Here is a 26,197-nt window from a genome sequence, read left to right on the forward strand (position 1 = left end):
TAGAACTGTTTATTTATTTATTCAACTTTCTATTCCGTTCTCCTAAGGGAGCTCAGAACAGTTTACATGAATTTATTCAGGTACTCAAGCATTATTCCCTGTCTGTCCTGGCAGGCTCGCAATCTATCTAATGTACCTGGGACAACTAGATGGTATGTAGAGCAGATATTTAATTCTCAGTATGAAGCTGTACACAGGATAAAATGCCTAGATCTTTTAGGGGGCAATGTTATAAAGGGCACCAAAAGTTAGATACCAAGTCTCAGCAACCTGAACATGAATTCTATACCAGAATCTGGGCACCCAAATTCCATTATAGAATACTACATAATTAGTATTTATCTCTGGACAAGCAGATAGCATATCTGTAGGTGAAGTCATCCATGGAACCCAGCACAGGCTGTCTAAAGTGAACTGTCACAGAACTCAAGAGACTGCTGGACTGCAATCTTTTGGTTTTCTCTTTACACGTCTTCCAGTGTATATCATATGCATTTTTAACATATGTATTTCATATCTGTTTATTTTCTGTGTGAATTGCTTGCGTTTGTTTTGTGCCTTCCCATATAAAATTTACTTTCCATTTATTTGTCAGTATAACTGAAAGGAGTGCTTTTGGACCTTAGCCTACTAGCTGCCACCTCCTCTCTGAGGAGCCTTGTGTGGGCGGTTTTTCTCTCGGGGTCTTTTACATACCAACAATTTTTAGACTTTGGTCAGTTTTGAAGCAGCGTTGAATTTGGCCAATTCCGATGCTGAGGCTCCTCTTCGTAGCCCTCAGGGTTGTTAACTTCAATGTCCAGCTCTACCTCAGCTACTTCGGTGTTGCTGCCATTGGAGGAACCACATAAGAAAGCTAAGAAGCACAAGCACTGTTCCCCCTCCAATGCTGCTGCTGCATCTTCTACAGCTAAGAAGCAATAATAATTTAATAATAATTTTATTCTTATACTAGCATTTTAGCCTTTTACATTAACGGGTGCTAGAATATATGTCTGTGTGTCTTTATTTCTGTCTCTCTCTCCCTCCCGCTGTCTGTCTCTCTCCCTGGCCCCCTTTGTCTGTCTGTCTTTCTGTGTCTCTCCCTGCTCCTCTGTCTTTCTTCTTTCTATCTACTTCCCTGTGCAGCAACCACAGCAGCATTCCCTCCCCCTCCATTTCCCTCCCCCCACACTACTTCCCTGTGCAGCAGCAGTGTTTCCCCTACCCTCCCTTTCCCTTCCCGCGGTCTGGCCGGCTCCCTTAGTCCCTTCCCCCCACCCTTCCCTTCCCGCGGACCCGACAAACCTTCCGATTCCAGCAGCGTCTGCAGTACTCTACACATGCTGCTTTGGGGCCTTCTACTGTCCAGCAAATCAGGGCAGTAGAAGGCCCCGAAGCAGCATGTGTAGAGTGCTGCAGACGCTGCTTGAATCGGAAGGTTTTCAGGACCCGCAGCCCTTGCCGGACCCGATGCGAGCTCTGTGGGTTTTTGGGTTTTTATTCTTCAGACGGCAAGAGCCGTGGCGGCCGACAGGCTCTGCGCACATGCACATTCCTACCTGCGGGTCCCTACAGCGCACGGAAAACGGGAGCACGCAGGTGGGAGTGCGCATGCGCGCTTAGGGCTTTATTATATTAGATACCGCCAAAGCCATGGAAGTTCGAGGCATTCTGTGTTGAATACCACGCGGGTGCCAGTTCCAATAACAGCAGCAACAAGCGCAATTTGTGCCGCCAACTGCACAGGTGCTCCACTTCCAGCAATTGGCACAATATGTACCGACTACCATATAGGCTTCTTCTTTCCAAGATCATCTAAATATGCTGCTATGGGATGGGCTAGCCGGGCTACTGTAGATGCCCGTTGTCAACACGCCCCTAACCTCGACTGGGTCTGAGTAAGGTAAGCAAGATTCTGCAGACTGCCGCTCTGTCTCCTGCATGTGCATTATGTATGCTTAATGAAGGCATTGATAACACGCACTTATCACCTGTGTCTATGGCTGCATCATTGGGAGGGTAGAGCGTATCTTCGGACTCTCCACACTCCTCTTGACTGCCTTCACGGCATAAAAATTGACATTCCCCTCGAGGTCACAGCTCTACTCATAGACATAGCATGACCAGACGTCCTGCCAGATGCTCTCCTTGTTGCTTCCACCACCATTCCAGGTCTATGGGGTATTATGATGAGGACCGATTCTGACTTGTCAACGATGAATTCTCTGAAGGCAGTCTTTCAGATTCAGCTTCATTGCCTGATCAGATTCTACCCCTTGCCTGCCTGTCCTTTACCAAGTTTAATAGACAATGGGGCAGGATCTTCCAATTAGGATGGAGTCTGAAACAGAACTCAATGCAGAATTCAGAGGGGCACTAGATTACAAGGAGCTGTGCAAACATTGCCTAAAAGTTCCTCCACACAACCTTACAAAAGAGACCTTGCTCAAAAACTGGGAATCCCCCCTTCATATACCAGTTGCTCCAAAGAGGTTGGATACCCTTTATAAACTTCAGTCTGCCCCTGGGTTCGACAAACCACAGCTACCACACTAGTCATTAGTAGTGTAATCCTTCTTAAAGAAAGCACACAGCTCTAGAACCTATGCTACTGCTCTGCCTAGCAGAGAGTGCAGTACATTGTATAAGTTTGGCCACTGGGTGTTCCAGTGCTCCATGATCATGTGCAGAATCCTGAACTACACCTTCTATATGTCCTTATACATGAGGTCTCTTGTTCAGAGGATGTCCAATTATGACAAGTACATACCCTCTCCACATCTCTCGACTTATCAGCATCTCAGGCATGACCTCCTGGAAATGAGGAAATACATGACTTGTTCTATATATGATGCCTTTGATATAGACTCTCACACCTCAGTAATTTCCATTGCGTACAGACAAGCTTGGCTCAGAATTTCAGACCTTGAAGCTACTATTCAAGGCCATCTTTCTAACATCCCATGCACGGGTGCTGACTTGTTTGGAGATCGTATAAACGAGGCCACTCAAAAGATAGACATATGCTGGGTGTATTGCCACTCTTTCCTCCTCAAAAGCACAACAGTTTCAACAGCCTAAGCAATTTTCAAGCTCCTACCGGCATTCCTCCTACTATTTCAGAAATAAATACCATAAGCTTCCTATGTCTACGCAAGCATTCACTCATAGATGCCCAAAGCAATACAGACAACAGAAAACTTCTGTGCCCACACAACCTAAGCAGCAGCAGTCATTTGACTGCCTCCTAGAGAGCTTAGCTGGTATTTCTCAGCACATACCTCAGGCTTCCCAATAGGAAGCAGGTTTATCCATTATCAACAGCTCTGGACCCTCATAACATCAGTTCACTGGGTCTTTCAAGTGGTGAGCCAAGGATATGCCCTTCATCTACAGAAGAAACCACCAAACCACCCTCCATCAAAGTCTCGTTTCAGCTCCCATCGGAGAGCCCTCCACCAGGAATTCTCAGCCCTCCTTCAGCTCAATGTAATAGAAAGATTTCCTCTGCAGGAGAAGGGTAAGAGGTTCTATATGAAGTACTGAACTTCCTTATCGCAAAGAAGGCTGGAGGTATTTGTCCAATCTTAGACCTTGGAGCACTAAACAAGTATCTTGTGAAAGAGACAGAAAACAAATACTTTGTGGGAACCCTATTGCCTCTTTTGGAAAAGAACGACTGGCTATACTCTATAGATCTCAAAGAAGTGTACACACACATTCCTTTTCTCCCTGCTCACAGAAAATACCTTTGTTTTTGTCTGGGAACATGCCATTTCCAGTACAAAGTACTCTCCTTTGGGCTGGTGGCAGCACCCAGAGTGTGTTTACCAAGTGCTTGAAACTTGGTGGCAGAGATACTTTGCTCATACAGTTTCCACATTTTTGCTTACCTGACAACTGGTTGATCAAAGCTTCCACTTCCCAACAAACTCAGCAGGCTTTACATGCACCAATTCAACTTCTCAAGCTCTTGGAATTCAGTCACTTATCCCAAATCCCATCTAGATCCCACTCAGACTTTGAAGTTTATTGGGGCTCTTCTGGACACAAACCAGACACATGCATTCCTCTCTTTGCAGAGGCTCACCACACTACTTCAGCTCTACTAGGAAGTCTCTTCTTGTCACTTCCTAACGCCATGTCACATGTTATGACTTCTAGGCCACATGGCATTCACAGTATATGTGGTCCCATTTGCCCAGCTTCACCTCAGGCATCCTCAATGGGCATTATCCTCCCAGTGGTCTCGGGAAACTGGTCTTCTATCCCAGCTCTTGGCAGTGATACCACAACTCATAGACTTGCTCAAGGGTCTCTTGTTTCAAGTACCACCTCATCAAAAGATTTTGACAGCAGTTGCTTCCATGTTAAGATGGGAGCACATTTAGATGGTCTCCACACTCGGGGATCTTGGAGTTCTCCAGACACGTCTTCACATCAACCTCCTGGAATTACAAGCAATTTGTGAAGCCCTGTTCATCTTCCAAGATCAATCAAGTAGTACTGGATTTGAACAGACAACCAAGTAGCTATGTACTATGTGAACAAGCAAGGTGGGACTGGTTCTCAACACCTCTGGCAAAGGGGCCATCCAAATCTGGTCTTGGACCATTGCTCACCACAATTTCTTGAAAGCAGTCTACCTAGCAGGAAAACAGAATGTATTGACCGACAAACTAAGCAGAATTCTGCAGCCACATGAATGATTGTTCAACACCTTCATCTTGCGACAGATATTTGTGGATCTATTTGCTTCCCCCTACAATCACAAGCTCCCTCTTTTCTGCTCCAGGCGCCATGCTCCCAATTGTCTGGAAAAGGATGCCTTTCTGCTCAACTGGAGAGGCTGGTTCCTCTATGCATTTCTACCAATCTCATTAATCAAGTCAACACTGCTCGAGCTTTGCCAAAAACCAGCCACCAGGATATACCACTAGATACTCTTTAGCTGTCTGTACTAGCTATTATTGAAGCCTCTAGAAAGCCTTCCACAAAGTGCTGCTACCACTTCAAGTTGACTCGATTTCTCTGTAGTGTAGTGGCAAATCTCTGGATCTAGTGACCTGTCCTTCTTGCATCCATACTGGATTATCTCTTACACCTCTCTAATTCTGAACTAAAGACTAATTCACTGAGAGTTCATCTCGGTGTTTTTAGCAGTACATTCTCTAATTCTAGATTCTTGAAGGGCCTTTGCAATACCAAGCTGCCTCTGAAACCTCTTCTACCGGGTTGGGACCTCAATGTGGTGCTTTCAGTGCTCATGAAACCTCCTTTTGAACCACTGTCCGCTTCATCTCTCAAGCACCTCACTTGGAAAGTGGTCTTCCTCATTGCTCTCACATCTTCACACTGAGTCAGTGAGCTTCCAGGCACTAGTATCAGATCCACTTTATACAGCATGTTTTCCTGACAAGGTGGTTCATCTGAAATTCCTCCCAAAAGTTGTTTGGTAAGGAAGCACTTCACACATTGGACTTCAAACATGCTCTATCTTGCTATTTGGAACTGGGGGAAGACTGACAGTTGCTAAAAGAGCATGATTTGGGACAAGGTATCTTTAAAAGATATCATCATAAATGGGAAGACGGAGTATCCTGATAGTGAGATTGCAATGCAGGCCACAATAGACCAGGTTATCTTAAATACAAAACAGGCTAATTTTAAAGATTGCAAATTATCCATGCCAACTGCTGAGCAAATTGTAAATAGATATGACAAACATTGTTTGAAATATCTGTATGCAAATTTCAGAAGCCTAAGGAACAAGATGCTTTGAGTTAGAATATATAATGCCTTCCAGATTATGGGTGGGAAAGGGCCTGTCGTTCTAGGAAATGAGGAAGAGGTGTGGTTGTTTTTTTTAAGCTGGCATTAAATTTTAGATTGGTTGACTCATTAGTTTATTGTTTATTGAAAGCTTCTATACCGCTGCTAATGACTGGGGGAGTCAATTCTGAGCGTTTTATATGAGCTTTGTAATAGTATTACAATACAGAGTTAGTGTTTTCTGAGTTGGTTCTCAATACAGCCTTCTTTAACCATAATCGATCCTCTTTCTTATTTCCGCCTATAATATATAATCAATCTTTCTTCTTTATACATACCTATTTGTACATACCTGTATAAAATATATCATAAATTCATATTATACCTTCTTATACACACACATAAATATATACATACACACATAAATACATCCATATTTAGAATCTGTGTTCATAAATCTAGTTATCTATGCTATTATCCCTTATCCTTACATGTTTATCCTATAGATGTTCCTAGTAGGGAATAGCCAACTATCTCCTCTTTATTTCATTATCGGCTATAGTATACTGTGAAGAGAATGGTCTTCATCCCTTTCTTGAACTTTCCGGTGTCCTTTTCTAAGGAAGAAATTAGGTGCCTATAAATAGTCCAAAATGTGGCCATCAAAATCATTTTCAATGCAAAAAAATTTGATCACATCACGCCCCTTCTGATTAAAGCACACTGGCTACCTATTGAACACCATATCACTTACAAAATCATGTTGCTGACACTCAAAACTAGAAAAGCAGGGCAGCCGGAATTTATTAACAGACTTCTGATACCTCACTCCCCTCAGTGCACTCTTCGATCTTCCAATCAAAATCTGCTTGCAATCCCTTCTTTAAGACATATTAATACTATGAGAAATAATATATTTTCCGTCACTGCCCCATCGCTTTGGAACTCAGCCCCAAACTATTTGAGAGACTTTACTTTACTTTTTAAAGATGCTTTTGAAGTATGACCGTCCTTTTAAGAATGTTTTAACCTAATTCTAGTCCAGCCTTTCTGGCTGATCAGTCTGTTCCCACGCCCTTTTGTTTTCTCCTTTTTTGTTCTTTCCTATCCAAGCTATTGTAGTTCCTACCCTTTTCCTTTACTTTTCTACCAGTCTGTCCAAGTTAGTCCTGTAAACCTTGTTATTTTGTGTCATATGTTTCTTTGTATTATCTTTAGTTGTTAGTTGTTTACCTGTTTTATTTTAACCTTATGTAAAACCACTTTGAATTTTAATAAACTTGAAACTTAGGAAGGACGTTTCACCACCTTGGAGCCACCACTGAGAACATTCTTTTCCTAACGCTTTTCTATTTGATGTCTCTGAAGGATGGTATTTCCAGCAGGAAGTTTTGGCTCGACTGTAGTGTGCGTGCTGTAGTGTAGTGATGTAGTCTGTCCGCTAGATATTGTGGTTTTGAGAGATGAACGATTTTGTGTGTCAGCAACAAGATCTTGTATTTCACTCTGCTTTCGATCAGAAGCCAGTGTAGTTCTTTCAGTAGCAGAGTGGCACTCGTCAACTTCGATCTTCCCAGCAGAAATCTCGCTGCTGCATTTTGTACCATTTGAATCTGCTTAATCATGTATTTTGGAATGCCAAGCAGGATTGCATTACAGTAGTCAAAAGATTGATAGTGAATGAAATGGATGAATGTATAGCATTGTGAAATGAAAGTATGATTCTATGGTTTGTGTACTCTCCTGTAAGTGTGAGAATGCATGGGTTTCCATTTTTAGAATTTTGATGGGCCTCCAAATAGATTTTACTAGATTATGTATTTGGGGAGAGTGTGGCATAGTGGTCAAAGCTACAGCCTCAGCACCCTGAGGTCGTGGGTTCAAAACCACGCTGCTCCTTGTGACACTGGGCAAGTTACTTAATCCCCCCATTGTCCCTGGTGCATTAGATAGATTGTAAACTCACCAGGACAGACAGGGAAAAATGCTTGAGTACTTGAATAAATTCATGCAAACCGTTCTGAGCTTCCCTGGGAGAACGGTATAGAAAATTGAATAAATAATTACATTTTAGTGTGACTGATGAGGCTTTTCTCCAGTCTGAACATGTGATTCTTTCAATGTTGTCTGTATGTTTGTTGATGCAAATTATAAGAGAACAGACTCTCAACGCTGATCAAATGTTGGTTCTGGTCTTTTAGTCAGGAGGAATTAGTTATTGGCAGGTAATGTTATGTTAACTAATTTGGAATGGACAGTTCATTTCTTACAGACTTTTTATATAACTGGAAAGATTGAGGGGCAGAAGCAATGTACCGTATTTGCCGGCGTATAGGACGACTGGGCGTATAAGACGACCCCCCAACTTTTAGTTAAAAAATAGAGTTTTGTGTTATACTCGCCGTATAAGACGACCCCTTCTTCCGCACACCTTCTCTACCGCCCCGGGTGCAGCACAGCCGGCCAGGTTCCCTTACTTTTGTGGCACTTCCCCGACCGACCGACATCAGCCCCGGTCCGACAAACCTCCCTGCCCTTAACCGCGAATCTAAATTACCTTCTTACAGCTGCTGTAAGAAGGTATTTAGATTCGCGGCTACAGGGCAGAGAGGATTGTCGGACCCGGGCTGTTATCGGTCGGTCGGGGAAGTGCCACAAAAGTAAGGGAACCTGGCCGGCTGTGCTGCAACCGGGGCGGGGCGGCCGCCCCTCTCTCTTGGTACCGCGAGGCTACTCTCCTTCTCCTTACCTGCCATGCCTGCAGCACAGAGCCGAACGGAAGTCTTCCCGACGTCAGCGCTGACGTCGGAGGGAGGGAGGGCTTTGTTTAAGCTTTGTTTAAGCCCTCCCTCCCCTCCGACGTCAGCGCTGACGTCGGGAAGACTTCCGTTCGGCTCTGTGCTGCAAGCAGAGAAGGTAGGGAGAAGAAGAGCCGCGCGACTGAGTACATCCAGCCCCGCAAGTAAGGGCATGTAAACTGTACCCGGCGTATAAGACGACCCCCGACTTTGGGGAGGATTTTAAGGTACTAAAAAGTCGTCTTATACGCCGGCAAATACGGTACTAACCATTTATGTCTTCCTCTCCTGTCACAGATTATACGTCTTTCCTTATTATGTTTCTGTATGTCATTAACATCTTTTGGTTTTAATGTCATCCCCTCATTTTTAAGTTATCATATTGTACACCGCTCATACAGTTTTTTAAGGGGTATATCAAATTTTAAATAAAACTTGAATTTGATGTAATGTTTGCTAGCGGAAGTATGGCATCCTGATACAGAGGTTGATGAGTCAGCCTCAGTTCATATAGTTGTGGAGCAATTGAATGAATCTTTGAAAAGAGCGTTGGATATTGTAGCCCCAGAAAAATTAACTACAGTTAAAGATGATTACACACCCTGTCCTTGGAGAGTTAGACCTCTTTTAGAGGTATGGCATGAGTTAAGGAAGGCAGAGCAGAAATGAAGAAAGACATTGGATAGTGATGATTATGATAGTTCTAAAATCCTGTTATTAAAGTATAGTAAAATCTTGGATTGCAAGTAACTTGGTTTGCAAGTGTTTTGCAAGACAAGCATTAAATTTAACTTGATATACAGGCAATGTCTTGCAATACACATACATACAGTATACACACATCACAACTGACCCGATGATTCTTCTCTCTCTGATGCTGCAGGAGTGTAGTGACTGTTCTAAATGAGGGAGGTCTTGTAATACAAGTACGTATAGTATTTAGTATTAAAGTTTTTGGGTTGTGGAACCAATCGTCTTGAGTTTCCATTATTTCCTACGGGTAAATTCAATTTGATATACGAGTGCTTTGGATTACAAGCATGCTTCTAGAATGAATTATGCTTGCAAACCAAGGTTTTACAGCATTTGGCATTATGTGGGTGTGAGAAGAATACACTTTTTCAAGAGAGTAAAGGAAGGCTTTCAATCGTCCAGAAGTTATTTCAAACAGTAAGATATTTGATTGAAGGGTGTAAGTGTCCACAGCAGATTAGAGGCCCAGATGCTGAAAGGTTTGCTGATTTTTTTTTTTTTTGGGGGGGGGAGATTTACCTATGATAAAGTTGCTGGAAGGGGAGCAAAATTGGATATGAGGACAGGGATGTTGGTCAACTTTTGATGAAGTTGTGGAATCTAAACCTCTGGGAATTATAAAGGTTATTACGTCAACACATTAATTGATGGATCCAAGTTCATCAGTATTATTGTGCCAATTAGCCTTATTCACATATCACTGTCCTTATATGTCTATTTTTTGGTCTTATGTTTGGGAAGAAATTAACACTACCTTTTGCAGAATTGTGCAGGAGGTTTTTGGCACCGGCCGGCGTGCTTGATGCCCTGCGCTGCTCAAACACTCATAGAGTTCCTATGCTTCTATGAAAGCATTGGATAGGCACATGGGATCTCTTAGAGAGAGAAAGAGATAATGGTTACTGTGGAAGGGCAGACTGGATGTGCCATTTGGCCTTTATCTGCCTCATGTTTCTATGAATAAATCATTAAGAGAAGGAATTTTTTTCCAGATATTTGTAAGAGGTCAAGTGTGAAGCCGATCTTAAAAATGGATAGTTTAGAATTTGAGAATTTGAATAATCATTGTCCAATATCGTGGTCCCTTTTTTGGGTAAGGTGTTGGAAAAGATGGTATTGGATCAGTTGATGATGTATGTAAGGTTGACTGAACCCTTTTCAATTTGCAGTACTGATTTCATAAATTATTATAGAAGATATTGTTTTCTTGGTCTCTAGCCTGTCAACTTGAGGATGTCTTGTTTTCTTGCACTGATTTTTAATTAAAGAAACAGGAAATGAACTAGTTAAACAAAATTTATATTCTGGGTTACCACTTTTAAGCCGCTTTCTCCTTTATTTTTCTCTGCTGTAGTTCACCAGAACTGGACCCCGGCCTAGCCCCAGGTAGGGAGATCCAGGGCCTGCCTTCCTCCAGTATCACCCCTTCTTCCCCTGGAAACAACTTGCCTGAGAGAATCTCAGTTGAAAGGGATGTCAGGTGAGTGTGGCTGGTTGAATGAATGAATTATTGAGAGCTAATATTTACTTAATCTAAGTGAGTTATTCAAAGCATACAGTATGTATGGTTATAATTGAGGACCTTGATTTTTCCTTTTAATGGAGAATTATAGATAAATTGAGGTAGAATTGCACTACTATTGCTAAGGTAGAAAAAGCTGTGAAAAACAATTTTTTCTCAATTCTTTATTTTCAAACTTACAGTTAAGTGTTACAATAAATATAAATATAACATTTTATACTTCAATATCACACTTAATATATCATTAATATCCATTTCAGAATTAGTCCCCCCCTCCCTCCTAAACAATCATAATGCCCAACATATAAAATTTGTATAATAACCCTCAGTACATTATATTTAAATTTATTATCCTAACAGATTTCCACCCTCCTCCCTCCCGGACGTGCTTGTTTATAGGGGAAAATAGTATCTAGACGCTACAATACTTTGCTAATGGCTCCCAAGTCTCTTGAAATTTCTTAAAATTCCCTTTCTGGATTGCTAATGTTCATTCCATTTTATACATATGACACAATGAATTCCACCAAAAGCTATAATTAAGCCGGCTCCAATTCTTCCAATTGCTTGTAATTTGTTGTATGGCGACTCCTGTCATTATGAATAAATGTCTATTGTTCTTAGATGATATTTGGCTTTATCCCAGGACAAGCAGGCAGCATATTCTCTACATGTGGGTGACGTCATCCACGGAGCCCCGTCGCAGACAGCTTTTCAAGCAAACTTGATTGAAGATCTCAAAGTTTGCTAGTGCTGCCCACACATGCGTGCCTTCCTGCTCCACTAGAGGGTGCATCCCCTCCTCGTGGTCTTCAGTTCTTAGTTTTCCGCAGAGCCAGAAAGCCCTGTCTCTCTTCTCTGCGTTCTCTAAGTGCCTTTCTTGCACTGCAGCTTCTTTATTTTCTACGGGAGTCACTGTGCAGTTTGTTAAATTGTGTTACTGCTCTTTTTTGTTTTTCGTGTCGGCATCCGGGGGCTCCCGGTTCGCCGTGGCCGCTTCGCCTCGCGGGGCTGCGGCCGTCTCCACCTATGTCCCGGCCTCTCACCGGGTTTAAGAAGTGCTCCCAATGCGGTTGGGTTATCTCCATCACTGACCCGCACCGCTGGTGTATCCTGTACCTGGGTGAGGATCACCCGACGGATTCCTGCCCTCACTGTGCCACGCTTCAGCCTCGGGCTCTTCGGCGACGTAGGGCCAGGATTGCAAAGCTTTTTGCCATGGAAGCTGCTCCGGCTTCGACCCCGGTCTTGGCCTCGGTCTCGACGTTGGCCTCAAAGACCTCGGCTCTGGGCAAATCTCCCTCGACCTCGAAGGCTTCGGGGACCTCGAAGACCTCGGCTCCAGGTAAGTCCCCTCTTCCTCCTTCAGGTTCAGCTCAGCTTCTGAAGAAGCCTTCGATGGGGTTAGGAGAGACACTAACTGCATGGGTCAATGATTGGCTGAGTGGCAGACTTCAGAGGGTGGTGGTTAATGGTACCCTCTCTAAAACATCGGAGATGACCAGTGGAGTGCCGCAGGGCTCGGTCCTGGGTCCACTCCTTTTCAACATATTCATAGGGGATCTGACTCAAGGGCTTCAAGGTAAAATAACACTATTCGCCGATGACGCCAAACTATGTAATATAGTAAGTGAATGCAGTTTACAGAATTATATGGCGCAGGACCTGCTTACATTGGAAAGTTGGTCCTCAACCTGGCAGCTAGGCTTCAATGCTAAGAAATGTAAGGTCATGCACCTCGGAAGCGGAAATCCATGCAGGACGTACTTCTTGAACGGCGAAACTTTAACTAGGACTTCAGCAGAACGAGATTTAGGAGTAATCATCAGTGCAGACATGAAAACTGCCAATCAAGTGGAGAAGGTTTCATCTAAGGCAAGGCAGATATTGGGTTGTATCAATAGAAGTTTCGTCAGCCGAAAGCCTGAAGTCATAATGCCGTTGTACAGGGCCATGGTGAGACCTCATCTGGAGTACTGTGTGCAATTCTGGAGGCCACATTACAGTAAAGATGTGCGCAGAATTGAATCGGTTCAACAGACGCCACCAGGATGATCTCGGGGCTCAAGGGTCTCTCGTACGAAGAGAGACTGAACAAATTGCAGCTCTACACTCTTGAGGAACGTAGGAAGAGGGGAGACATGATCGAAACATTTAAGTACCTCACGGGACGTGTCGAAGTGGAAGATGATATTTTCTTTCTCAAGGGACCCTCGGCCACAAGAGGGCACCCGCTCAAACTCAGGGGCGGAAAATTTCATGGTGACACCAGAAAGTATTTCTTCACAGAGAGAGTGGTTGATCATTGGAACAAGCTTCCAGTGCAGATGATCGAGGCAGACAGCGTGCCAGACTTTAAGAATAAATGGGATACCCATGTGGGATCCCTACGAGGGTCAAGATAAGGAAATTGGGTCATTAGGGCATAGACAGGGGGTGGGTAAGCAGAGTGGGCAGACTTGATGGACTGTAGCCCTTTTGGCCATCCAGGCGGTGAGTGTAGCCCCGCCGGCCTCGACGAGACCATCCTCCAAGCTTGCTTCCACCATACGGGAATACTCATCTTTGAGGTCGCCCTCGGTGGAATGCACTGCTGCACCTGCCCAGCCGAATATGGTCATGGTGCCGATGTTCGAGGAGGTACTGAAGGCTATCATCTCCTCGGAGCTCTCCTCGGCATTGGCTCAGCTTGCTCTGGCCTTGACCTCGCGTGCTGTGGACCAGCCTGAGCGTCGCGTCGAGGCTTCTCAAGGCAAGACACGTCGTTCTCGCGTCTGTCCTCGTCTGATTCCTTGCCTCTTCCATCGAGACACGCTTCTCCCTCGGGCCAGCCTCGCTCGAGGCGCCTTGCAAAGCGCCCTCGGGACTCCACCTCCCCCTCCCCCGAGGCGGGGTAGGTCTCCCAGTCCTCGCACTACCGGCTCCATTAAGACCTCAGACCTCATCCTGTCCAACCCAAGTCTGCTGAGGTCGCCAGTCCGGTTGGGTATTCCGATCCGGGAGGAGTCGACCTTGGGGGGGGACCCTGTGTCTTTTTCCCGAGGCTTGTCTTCGGGCCGGGGTTCTCCGGGGCGCCGTCATCAGACCTCGACGGGCCGTGCCCCGAGGTCCTCCCTTCCGGGGACGTCGAGGCACAAGCTCTCGTCGACGCCACCTCGTTCTTTCAGTGGGGCTTCCTCGGCATCTCTGCTTGTGGATACGGATGTTCCACCGCAGTATTCTAGGGAGGCTTCCCCCTCCTTTTCGGCTGCCCTGCGGTCTCTTTCCACCACTCTGCCTAGGGAGCACTCTGATAGCAGGCCCTCTTCCTTCAGTCGGATTCCAAGTATACCAAGGAGTATTTGAAGGAGATGGAGCTTCCCTACCCCCGAGGGAATCCTTGCGGCTGCCTCTGAACCCGGTTTTGCAGCAGACTTTCTTTCGTAATCTGGAGACTCCCTACGCTATTCCGGCTATTCCCTCCAAAATGGAGTCTCGGTACCAGACGGTGCCTTGCAAGGGGTTTGAGAAGGCGCAGCTTTCACACCAGTCCTTAGTTGTGGAGTCTACCCTTAAAAAGTCTCACCCCTCCAAGGTCTATGCCACTGTCCCGCCGGGCCGGGAGGGCAGGACTATGGATAAGTTCAGGAAGCGCCTATATCAGAACTCCATGATGACAAACCAAGTCCTGAATTATAACTTTACTTTTACTTCTTATCTCAAGTGGTTCATCAACTCCCTACCATCTTTTGAGGATGCCTTGCCTTCTTCTCGCCGTGCGGAGTTTCGCCAGCTTGTGGATACACTGTCGCAGCTTCAGCTGTACATGTTTCAGGCCTCCTATGATGCATTTGAGCTGTCGTCTAGGGTCTCGGCCTTCACGGTAGCCATGTATCGACTGGCGTGGCTTCGCATTGTCGATATGGACCCCCAACCTGCAAGACCGGTTGGCCAATCTTCCATGCTTGGGGAATGAACTGTTCGATGATTCCATCGAGGCTGCCAAGAAGCGCCTCTCCAAACACGAATGCTCCTTTGCTTCCTTGGTCCGGGCTAAGGCGAAACCCGCTCTGCCCAAGACCTATCGGCTGCCTCCCCAGCGGTATCCGCAGAAGTCCATGCCGGCGTTTTCTCACCCTCCTCCTCGGCGTCCGCAGCAGCAGAGGACTCCTCCTAAGCCTCAGACCCCTGCTGCGCCTAAACAGCCGCCGTCCTTTTGACTAGTTGGGCGGGAGGGGGCTGGCCCCTTCCGCCTTGGGAGTTCCCCCTTTGCCCATCGGAGGTCATCTCCATGCCTTTTCTCACCGTTGGGCGGAGATCACTGCGGACTCTTAGGTCATCTCCGTCATTCGGGAGGGGTATTCCCTCAACTTCCGGGCTTTACCTCCAGACAGACCACCCGTAGAGTTTCTTTCTGACAGGACGCAGCTTCCTCTACTACTTTTGGAAGCGCGGGCTCTCCTTCGCCTGCGGGCGGTGGAAGAGGTTCCCCCTTGCCAACGGGGCTCCAGAGTTTATTCCCGGTACTTTCTGGTTCCCAAAATGACCAGAGACCCTCACTCCATCTTGGATCTGCGGAACCTGAAAAAGTTTTCGGTTCGGGAGAAATTCCGCATGCTTTTGCTTCCCATTTGATATCCCTTGATGGACGAGGGAGACTGGTTGTGTTCTCTGGACCTGAAGGAAGCCTACACACACATTCCGATACATCCGGCTTCTCGACGGTTTCTCTGCTTTCAGGTGGGAAGCCTCCACTTGCAGTATCGGATCCTCCCCATTTGGGCTTGCTTCGTTCCCACAGGTCTTCACGAAGTGCCTCGTGGTGGTCGCGGCGGCCCTGCAGTCGCAGGGCCTTCAGGTTTTCCCGTATTTCGACGATTGGCTTATCAAAGCCCCGTAGAGAGAGGGGGTTATTTAGAACATAAGAACTGCCATCTCCGGATCAGACCCATGGTCCATCGAGTCCGGCGATCCACACACGCGGAGGCCCTGTCAGGTATATACCTGATGTAGTTTTAGTCACCCATAACCCTCTATGCCTCTCGTAAGGAGATGTGCATCTAATTTGCCTTTGAATCCTAGCACAGTGGATTCCTTAATAACCTCCTTTGGGAGAGCATTCCAGGCGTCCACCACTCGCTGCGTGAAGCAGAACTTCCTGACATTTGTCCTGGACTTGTCCCCCCTTAGCTTCAAACCATGTCCTCTTGTCCGTGACACGTTGGACAATGTAAATAATTTATTTTCCTGCTCTATTTTATCGATGCCTTTCAGTAATTTGAACGTCTCAATCATGTCCCCTCGCAGCCTCCTCTTCTCAAGGGAGAACAGTCCCAGTTTCTTGAGTCGTTCCTCATATTCCAAGTTCTCCATACCTCTTATTAGTTTCGTTGCTCGTCTCTGCACCCTCTCCAGCAGTTTTATATCCTTGTTTAGGTTGGGAGACCAATGTTGGACACAGTATTCCAAGTGTGGTCTGACCATTGCTCTATAAAGCTGCATTATGACTTTCTTCGATCTACTCGTGATTCCTTTCTTTATCATGCCTAACATTCTGTTTGCTTTCTTTGCCGCTGCCGCGCATTGTGCCGATGGCTTCAGGGTCCTATCTATCAGTACACCCAGGTCCTTTTCTTGTTCGCTCTTACCCAGAGTTGCGCCTGACATTCTATACTCGTGTTCCTTATTCTTATTATCTAAATGCATTACTTTGCATTTCTCCACGTTGAACTTCATCTGCCATTGCTCTACCCATTTCTCTAACCGATACAAGTCGCTCTGGACTTCCTCGATATCCTCCTGCGATCTGATTGCCCGGCATAGCTTTGTGTCGTCTGCAAACTTAATCACTGGATATTCCGTCATCCAGGTCATTGATATAAATATTAAATAGGATCGGCCCAAGTACTGAGCCCTGGGGCACACCACTAGTCACTTCCTCCCAGTCTGAGTACTTCCCATTTATGCCTACTCTCTGCTTTCTGTTTTCCAGCCATTTGCCTATCCACCTTTGTATATCTCCCTCAATTCCATGGCTTTGTAGTTTCCTGAGAAGTCTTTCATGTGGAACTTTGTTGAACGCTTTCTGGAAGTCCAAATATATTATTTCCACCGGCATTCCACTATCAATTTGCTTGTTCACGGTCTCATAAAATTGAAGTAAATTCGTTAAACATGATTTCCCTTTCCTGAACCCATGTTGACTGGGTTTCAGCAAGTCGTGTGTATCCAAGTGCCGGACTATGCTATCCTTGATCAGTGCTTCAACCATCTTTCCAGGGACAGACATAAGGCTCACAGGTCTGTAGTTGCCCGGTTCTCCTCTCGATCCTTTTTTGAAAATCGGCGTGACGTTCGCTATCTTCCAGTCGTCTGGTATCTGTCCATTTCTGATTGTCAGATTGACAAGTTTTTGCAATAACTCTCCGATTTCAACCTTCAATTCCTTTAAGACTCTCGGGTGAATTCCATCTGGTCCAGGGGATTTGTCACTTTTGAGTTTGTCGATCTGGTAATATATCTGGTCCAACTCCACTTCAACTGTGGTGAGGCTGTCATCTATTACTCCACTAAACACTTTCACTGCTTCTGATATTTTTGCGGTATCCTCCTCCATAAAGACGGACGCAAAGAAGGAATTTAGTTTGTCTGCAATTTGTTTATCTTCCTTGATGTACCCTTTTCTTCCCTGGTCGTCCAGGGGTCCCACCGCCTCTTTTGCGGGTTTTTTCCCTTTCACGTATCTAAATAAGGGCTTGAAGTTTTTGGGCTCTTGTGCTATTTTTTCCTCATAGTCCTTTTTGGCATCCCTCACCGCCTTGTAACATTTCTTCTGATCATCTTTATGTTTTTTCCATGCTTCGGCGACCCGTCAGACTATTATCTTCCTTCAGCGTCTGGGGTTCGAGATCAATTTCCCAAAGTCTCAGTTGTGTCCCTCTCAGTCCCTGCAGTTTATCTGGGCTGTGCTCAATACGGTCCTCCTCCGGTCGTTTCTGCCTCCTTCTCGGCAGGCTGTCCTCCTGCGGCTGAGTCAGCTGGTGTCTCAGCGGGATTCAGTCTCGGCCGAGCAGATGATGATTCTCTTGGGACAAATGGCCTCCATCGTTCACATCACGCCATTTGCCCGGTTGCATCTTCGAGTTCCTCAGTAGACTCTGGCGTCACAGTGGCGGCAGGATTAGGATCCCGCTTCTCAGCACATTGTAGTGACTCCCTCCTTGAGATGCTCGCTCCGTTGGTGGGCCTGCTCTTCCAATCTGTCCAGAGGTGTGCTCTTTCTCGTACCCCCGCATCAGAAGGTTCTGACAACGGACTCCTCGACGTAAGCTTGGGGGGCGCACCTCGACGTCCTTCAGACTCAGGGTCTTTGGTTGAGTACGGACCGTCGCTGCCACATCAACCTGCTGGAGCTCCGGGCCATTTACAACGCCGTGGTGGCTTTTCGTCATTTGCTGCAGGATTCCGTTGTCCTGGTGCATACGGACAACCAGGTGGCGATGTATTATGTGAACAAACAGGAGGGTACGGGTTCCCTGTCGCTTTGCAGTGGCCATTGCGCCACAACATCTTCCTTCAGGCGGTGTATATCCAGGCTAGCAGAATTGTCTGACGGACAAGTTGAGCCACCTTCTTCAGCCGCACGAATGGTCCCTCCATTCTCGAACTCTGCGGCAGGTCTTTGTTCTGTGGGGAACGCCACAGGTAGATCTGTTCGCTTCGCCCCACAATCACAAGTTGTCTCGATTCTGCTCAAGGATGTCCTCCCCAGATCGTCTCGAGACAGATGCTTTCCTTCTCGATTGGACGGGCAGGTTCCTCTATGCGTTCCCTCCCTTTCCTCTTCTTAGAACCCTGGTTCATATCAAGTCGGTCCGTGCCATCCTGATCTTGATCGCTCCTCGGTGGCCCCGGCAGCCGTGGTTCTCCCTGCTCCTCCAGCTCAGTATCAGGGAGCCTCTGCTTCTTCCTGTTTTTCCTTCTCTGCTGTCTCAGAGTCGGGGTTTGCTGTTGCATTCCAATCTGCAGTCTCTACACTTAACAGCTTGGTTTCTCCCAGTTGGTGAGGAATGTCCTCGAGGCCTCTAGGAAGAGCTCCACTCGTCAATGCTATTCTCAGAAATTGACCAGATTTGCGGCGTGGTGTGCTGAACACTGAATGGATCCGCCCTCGGCCTCCTTGTCGGATTACCTGTTCCACTTGTCTCGGTCTGGCCTCAAATCGACATCTATTCAAGTCCACCTCAGTGTGATTGCTGCCTTTCATCTGCCGCTTGATGGGAAACCACTATCTGTCCATCCGCTGGTTTCCTGCTTTATGAAGGGCCTTTTTAATGTTCATCCTCCACTCAAGCCCCCTCCGGTAGTTTGGGATCTTAATGTGGTTCTGGCTCAATTGATGAAACCTCCATTTGAACCCATTGATAAGACTCCTCTGAAGTTTCTCACTTGGAAGTTGGTGTTCTTAGTTGCTCTCATGTCTGCCCGCAGAGTCATTGAGCTGCAAGCTCTGGTTGCGGATCCGCCTTTTACTGTATTTCATCATGACAAGGTGGTTCTTCGCACTCATCCTAAGTTCTTGCCTAAGGTGGTTTCAAATTTCCACCTCAACCAGTTCATTATTGTTCCGGTGTTTTTCCGAAGCCCCACTCCCATCCTGGTGAGGTGGCGCTTCACACGCTTAACTGTAAAAGGGCGTTAGCCTTTTACCTGCGACGCACTGAGTCTCATCGGACGGCTCCTCAACTTTTCATCTCTTTTGATCCTAATCGGTTGGGCCGCCCTGTTTCCAAGTGCACCTTGTCCAACTGGTTGGCTGCTTGTATTTCCTTCTGCTATGCTCAGGCTGGTCTCTCGCTGCAAGGTCGGGTCACGGGACATAGAGTCCGAGCAATGGCGGCGTCTGTCGCTTTCCTCAGGTCCACGCCTTTTGAGGAGATCTGCAAGGCTGCCACTTGGTCTTCGGTTCATACCTTCACCTCTCACTACTGTTTGGATGCCTTTTCCAGGCACGACGGCCAGTTTGGCCAGACGGTTTTGCGTAATCTTTTTTCCTAAATTGCCAACTTTCCCTCCATCCCCTTTTGGTTAGCTTGGAGGTCACCCACATGTAGAGAATATGCTGCCTGCATGTCCTGGGATAAAGCACAGTTACTTACCGTAACAGGTGATATCCAGGGACAGCAGGCAGATATTCTTGCAACACTCCCACCTCCCCAAGGTTGGCTTCTTTGCTAGCTATCTGAACTGAAGACCACAAGGAGGGGATGTGCCCTCTAGTGGAGCAGGAAGGCATGCATGCGTGAGCAGCACTAGCAAACTTTGAGATCTTCAATCAAGTTTGCTTGAAAAGCTGTCCACGACGGGGCTCCGTGGATGACTTCACCCACATGTAGAGAATATCTGCCTGCTGTCCCTGGATAACACCTGTTACGGTAAGTAACTGCTTTTTGTTCTCATTGACATACCAAATAATATAGTATCATAGGTCAATGCCACCGGGTTTTCTAATAAACAATTAATTTGGCCCCAAATTAATTTCCAAAAAAGCATAATAAATGGACAATAGAACAATAAATGGCCTAAAGTCCCTGCTTCGAGATGACAATACCAACATTTATTTGTCTTAGAGCTATCTAACTTTTGTAATATAACAGGGATTCATAGTGCTCTGTGTAACAAGAAAAACCAAGTTTGTCTCAAAGATGCTGACATTGTACATCTCAACCTCCAAGTCCATATTCGTGGCCATTGAGATGCAGAAATTTGATGCTTAATCTCAATGCTCCAAATATCCCTAAGGCCAGTTTTAGGCTTCTTATTTACAAATCCAGCTAACAATTTATACCACTGTGCGGCCTGGTGTCCCAAGAAGTCTACCTGAAAGCAAAGGAATTCCAAACTATATTGATTATTTAAATTTTTCCATTCAGGGAACCCCTCCTGAATGGCTTGCTTCAGTTGCAACCATCTAAAACTCTGTGACTTAAGACCAAATTTATGTTGCAGCTGTGAAAATTCAAGCAACTTACCATTAGATATTACATCATCTAAAATACGTATTCCTGCTATTATCCAATGCTTCCAGATTGAAACTGGGCAATTGAAGCATAAAGTATGTTTGCAGATTTGAAGCAAAACTGTAAGAATATTGAAGAAAACAAGGGGGGTTTATATATAAATATTCACCTCAAAGAGTTAAAAAGAAAAACAAAACCAATGAAGATAAAACACATTCAGTTACATCTATTCTGGATTCCGTATGTGTGGTGATTTATCCTTTCTCATGAACTGGACTTGCAGCTTTGAGTCCCCTCTTCCCCCCAGAGGTGGAGCTCCAGTAGTCCACACACCTGCAGTTTTTTCTCTGCAACTGCCTCTGCAAGCAAACTGTGCAGAAGTGTTCTGATCTGCTCTGCTTACCTTTTTTGCTTTCTTGCATTTGAAGTTCATTTTTTTTCTGAGGCTTCGGTGCCATGATACCCTATCTTTGGGGATTCTCTGCCTGGGAAAGGACGCAGATCTGCTGCGCTGGTCTGCAGCTCTGCAGGGCAAGCCTTTAGGTGTACTTGGAGAGTCAGCCTACTGTGTTTTCTTCTGTGCTCAAGGTCCATTCCCCTGGGAGCCTGCTTGCCTTCTGAGTTTCTCAGTGGCTTGAGCGCAGGCTATGGGCTCCCAGAGTAAGAACCCTTGGGGTATCAGGGTGCTGTCTGCATATTTACCCATCCCCTTCACGCTCCACGGTCCCTGGAAAGGGGGGGGGGTGAAGGAAGAAAATTCCATGGTCTGGAAGAGTCACTTGAAGTATCTGAGGCAGAAAGTCTTTTCCACCTTTCAGCTGCATTGAACAAGCTGCAGGTAAGCACCAGCAGAGAACTTAAGTAAACCCTATTCATTCATATGGGAGAATCGGGATGGGTCAGAAAATCCCAAATTTGAGGGTTTCTGGGGTTAGAGTTCAGGTCTCCCACCTCCAAAAACTCTATTTCTTTGTTCTTGAAATTTTCAAAAAGTCTTCACAAGCTGATTTTTGGCACAATTTTACTGACGGCAGATATCTTGAATTTCAAACTATCTTTTTCCAAAATCCTTTCTCTATCTGCCTAAAAAAAAAAACAATTTTGCTCCCAGTCAGCTGGGATGGGAGCAAAATTTGATTTATAGCTTCAGGAAGAGCCATCTGGCACCGACCCTGGTACCTGGGCTTTCTATTCAACATGGTGGAGAGTGTGGCGCAGTGGTTAAAGCTACAGCCTCAGCACCCTGGGGTTGTGGGTTCAAACCCACGCTGCACCTTGTGACCATGAGCAAGTCATTTAATCCCCCCTTTGGCCCAGGTACATTAGATAGATTGTAAGCCTGCCGGGACAGACAGGGAAAAATGTTTGAGTACCTGAATAAATTCATGTAAACTGTTCTGAGCTCTCCTGGGAGAACGGTATAGAAAATTGAATAAATAAATAAATAAAATAAATAATGTTTTGCAGCCGAATGTTTCTTCCCGAGCTACGCAAACGGAAGCTCTAGAGCTAGATCCTTTTTCTCTTAGAAATGCAATCTCTGACTGCTTGGCATTACCTACAGGTGCTGGGTTCCATAGCAGTCGTGCTGGAGGCTGTCCCAGGGGTCTGAGCCCATATGCTATCTCTATAGGACTCTCTTTTGTCCCAGTGGTTTTTACAGAAACAGCTCCTTGGACCGGGGCTGTGAGGATCAGCCTACACTAGTGGCATCAGGATGCGCCTTTTTCCAAGGGCATGCCTCTCCGGATCTCAGACTTGATAACTCTCATGACCGATGCCAGCCTCTTTGACTTGGAAGCTTGTTGCAGGAATAGCTCAGTTTAGGGCCAGTGATTTATATTGAACCTTTTCTGTTTGTAAGGCATTTTGTTGTTATATTTGTTCTCTGTTTTATATTTTAATGCATATTTGACCTCTGAGGCAAACGCTGAAACATAGTTCTGTGTTGGGTCTACATCTTTGTTGATGGACATAATAGAGTTATGATTTTAATGATCCTTTTGACTACCTTTTCATTTGGAAAGACTATTGCCCCATCCCACTTTTGTTTTGTGGTTTTGCTAATTTTGTGGGTCTGATTGCTGTTGTGATTGAAGGAGTAGAAAATATTCAAGCAGATAGAGACCCGAGTGGTCCATCCAGTCTGCCCAACCATACGTGCTGCATAAATTAATTATTTCGTTTAAATGGTCCTTTTTCTTAGATATTTCTGGGCCAGAAATCCAGAGCCCTGACTGGTAATGTGCTTAGGTTCCATCTACTGGAGTCTCTATCAAAGCTCACTCCAGCCCATCTTAACCATCCCAGCCATCGAAACCCTAGCCCATCCTCAACTGAATGTTCATATACGGAACACAGGCCGTGCAAGCCTGCAAGTACTGGCCTTAGTTCCTTCAATGCATACCCATTATTTTCTGATTAGAGATCCTCTGTGTTCATCCCACGCTTGTTTGAACTCTGTCACATTTTCTTCTCCACCACCTCCCTCGGAAGCGCATTCCACACATCAACCACCCTCTCTGTAAAGAAGAATTTCCTAACATTACTCTTGAATCTACCACCCTTCAACCTCAAATTATACTCTTTGGTTTTACCATTTTCCTTTTTCTGACATAAATTTTGTTCTACGTTTATACCTTTCAAGTATTTGAACGTCTGAATCATATCTCCCCTGTCCCTCCTTTTCTCTAGGGTATACATATTCAGGGCTTCCAGTCTCTCCTCATATGCCTTCTGTCGCAAACCTCCTACCATTTTTGTCACCTTCCTCTGGACCACTTGAAGTCTTTTTATGTCCTTCGCCAGATACGGTCTCTAAAATTGAACACAATACTCCATGTGGGGCCTCACCATCGACCTGTACAGGGGGATCAACACCTTCTTTCTTCTACTGGTTATGCCTGCCTCTATACAGCCTAGAATCCTTCTGGCAACAGCCACCGCCTTGTCACACTGTTTCTTCGCCTTTAGATCTTCAGACACTATCACCCCAAAGTTCCTCTTCCCATCCGTGCATATCAGCCTTTCACCTCCCAGCACATACGGCTCCTTCCAATTTCTAATCCCCAAATGCATTAATCTGCACTTCTTTGCATTGAATTTTAGTTGCCAGATATTAGATATTATTAGGTAGCGCATTAAGTTATACTAAGAGTTGCATTTGAGTTTCATCAGTCAGGTAGTGGAGGTACTGAGTCACTGTGGTGCTGGTAATTAAGGCGCTGGGTAAAAAGGGAAGTTTTCTTGGCCTTCCTGAAGTTTCAGTCTATCTGGCGATCTAATGGATAGGGGGATGATGAGCGTGAGGATCGTCTGGTCATTTGCCTGCCTGGTGCGAAGGTGGTGGACCTCACGCATCACATAGGAGGATTTTAGATAGTGCTGGGGAGTAGCCAGCTGTCTTAGTACATGTAGATACCAATGACATAGGAAAATGTGGGAAGAAAGTTCTGGAAGCCAAATTTAGGCTCTTAGGTAGAAAGCTGAAATCCAAATCTGCCAGGGTAGCATTTTCAGAAATGCTCCCAGTTCCACGTGCAGGACCCAAGAGGAAATGCTTGGTTGAGACAATGAGGCAAGGATAAGGGATTTAGATTTGTTAGGAACTGGGCAACCTTCTGGGAAAGGGGGAGCTTGTTCCGAAAGGACGGACTCCACTTAACCGGGATGATACCAGGCTGCTGGCGCTAACGTTTAAAAAGGAGATAAAGCAGCTTTTACACTGAGATGTAGGAGAAAGCTGAAAATCACCCGGATGATGATGGTGTGATGGTTCGGTGTGAGGTATCCTTGGAGGATACTATTGAAACAGGATATTTAGGGATTCCTGGTGGAGAGGTTCCAATAATGGTGAAAGAAAGCCATAAGGGTTTAAGAGGAAGGCAGAGTAAAAGACTCAATTTTCCCTGTCTTCTCAGCAGCCTGTAGTTGCAAGGAAAAAACACACTTTGAAGTGTCTGTATACAAATGCTAGAAGCCTAAAAAATAAAATAGAGTTAGAGTATATAGCACTTAATGATGAGATAGATATAATAGGCATCTCAGAGACCTGGTGGAAGGGGGTCAATCAATGGGACACTGTGAAGGGGGTCAATCAATGGGACACTGTGTTACCTGGGTACAAATTATATCACAAGGATAGAGTAGATCAAATTGGAGGGCGGTTGCGCTATATGTTAGAGGGAATTGAATAAAATAAACATTCTGCATGACATAGATAGCAATGTGGAATCCTTATGGATAGAAATTCCATATGTGAAGGGAAGGAATATAAAGGTAGGATTATATTACCGTCCCCCGGGACAAAATGAGCAGACAAATGAAGAAATGTTTTCAGAGATTAGGAAAGCTGGAGAATTGGGCGACAGTATAATAATGGGTGATTTCAATTACCAAAATCTATAGGAGAGGGTATATATAATCATTCACACACTAATATCATACCCCATAAAGAAGCGGTAAGGACCCCATCTGGCCTAAGCAGCACTCAACCACCCAAATATGTGACAACTCTTTACCAAATCCCAAACTGAAAAAGACAGAGAGAGAAAGGAAAAAAGCCCAAGGAGGGAATCCACTTTTAGAAACTGCAAGAATCACTTAGACACATCAATACAAGGAGAAACTCCATTTTTTCAGTTGTTGCTCCCTCCCTTTGGAATTCAATGTCTAACTTCTTAAGAGAGACAACATCTATGGAGAAATTCAAATCTTTCCTTAAAACATTCCTTTTTAAGGATGCATTCTAAGTTTGACTGTCCTTTTAAGGATTTTATAAACTTAATTTCAGCCCACTTAAGTTGGACTGCTACGTGTTACCCTATCCTTTTGTATTTTCCTGTGTTCCTCTCTTTTCTTTATTTATATTGTAGTTCTCCCTTTTCCACTCATTTCAGTATGTCCTTTGGTCTTATTTGTCTATTGTTTTAATTGATGATGATGTTTCTTTGTTATAATTTGCTCCCCCCCTTTAAATTTTTGATAAGGTGGTATAACAAATTTTTAATAAACTTGGAAGCATAGTTCCAAAACCATAAATTAGGCAAAGAGACTCAGTACTTAGCTGCTAAAGATGTTTCACCATGTGCCACTGATTCAGATTCAACACACCAGCTCAAGGGCGCACTCCAAAAGTCAAGGTAGACAAACCACAGTAAAATCCAACAGGGACCGTCCTTGTTTCTCCAAAGCTGCATCAGAGGACACTCTTTAACACTCCAGCTTGCCACACACACATTCCTGACAATAGCTGAAAAAGAAAAGCAAACTAGTGGTGAAGTGGTCTTTATTTTCACTTTGCAGCGTGGAGCACAGTCTGCTACAGAATAGGCGTTTGCTCCTCACTGTGTTTTAGAAGCTTACATTTTCAG

At 45.3% G+C, this 26,197-nt stretch overlaps 1 protein-coding gene across 6 annotated transcripts in view; it reads left to right on the forward strand.

Moving 5' to 3' along the window:
* Nucleotides 1-26,197, forward strand: part of SRRM2 (serine/arginine repetitive matrix 2) — a 549,687-nt gene that overhangs the window by 444,511 nt on the left and 78,979 nt on the right. For 5 of the 6 annotated variants that reach the window (XM_033944768.1, XM_033944767.1, XM_033944764.1 and 2 more), the window contains one exon: nt 10,660-10,785. The exons of the other annotated variant lie outside the window; for it this stretch is intronic. In XM_033944768.1, coding sequence (XP_033800659.1) covers nt 10,660-10,785 — 126 coding nt within the window. The remainder of the gene's footprint in view (nt 1-10,659; nt 10,786-26,197) is intronic. 6 annotated transcript variants of the gene reach the window in all.

The sequence above is a fragment of the Geotrypetes seraphini genome, chromosome 5 (genome assembly GCF_902459505.1).
Source record: "Geotrypetes seraphini chromosome 5, aGeoSer1.1, whole genome shotgun sequence".
Lineage (NCBI taxonomy): Eukaryota > Metazoa > Chordata > Amphibia > Gymnophiona > Dermophiidae > Geotrypetes > Geotrypetes seraphini.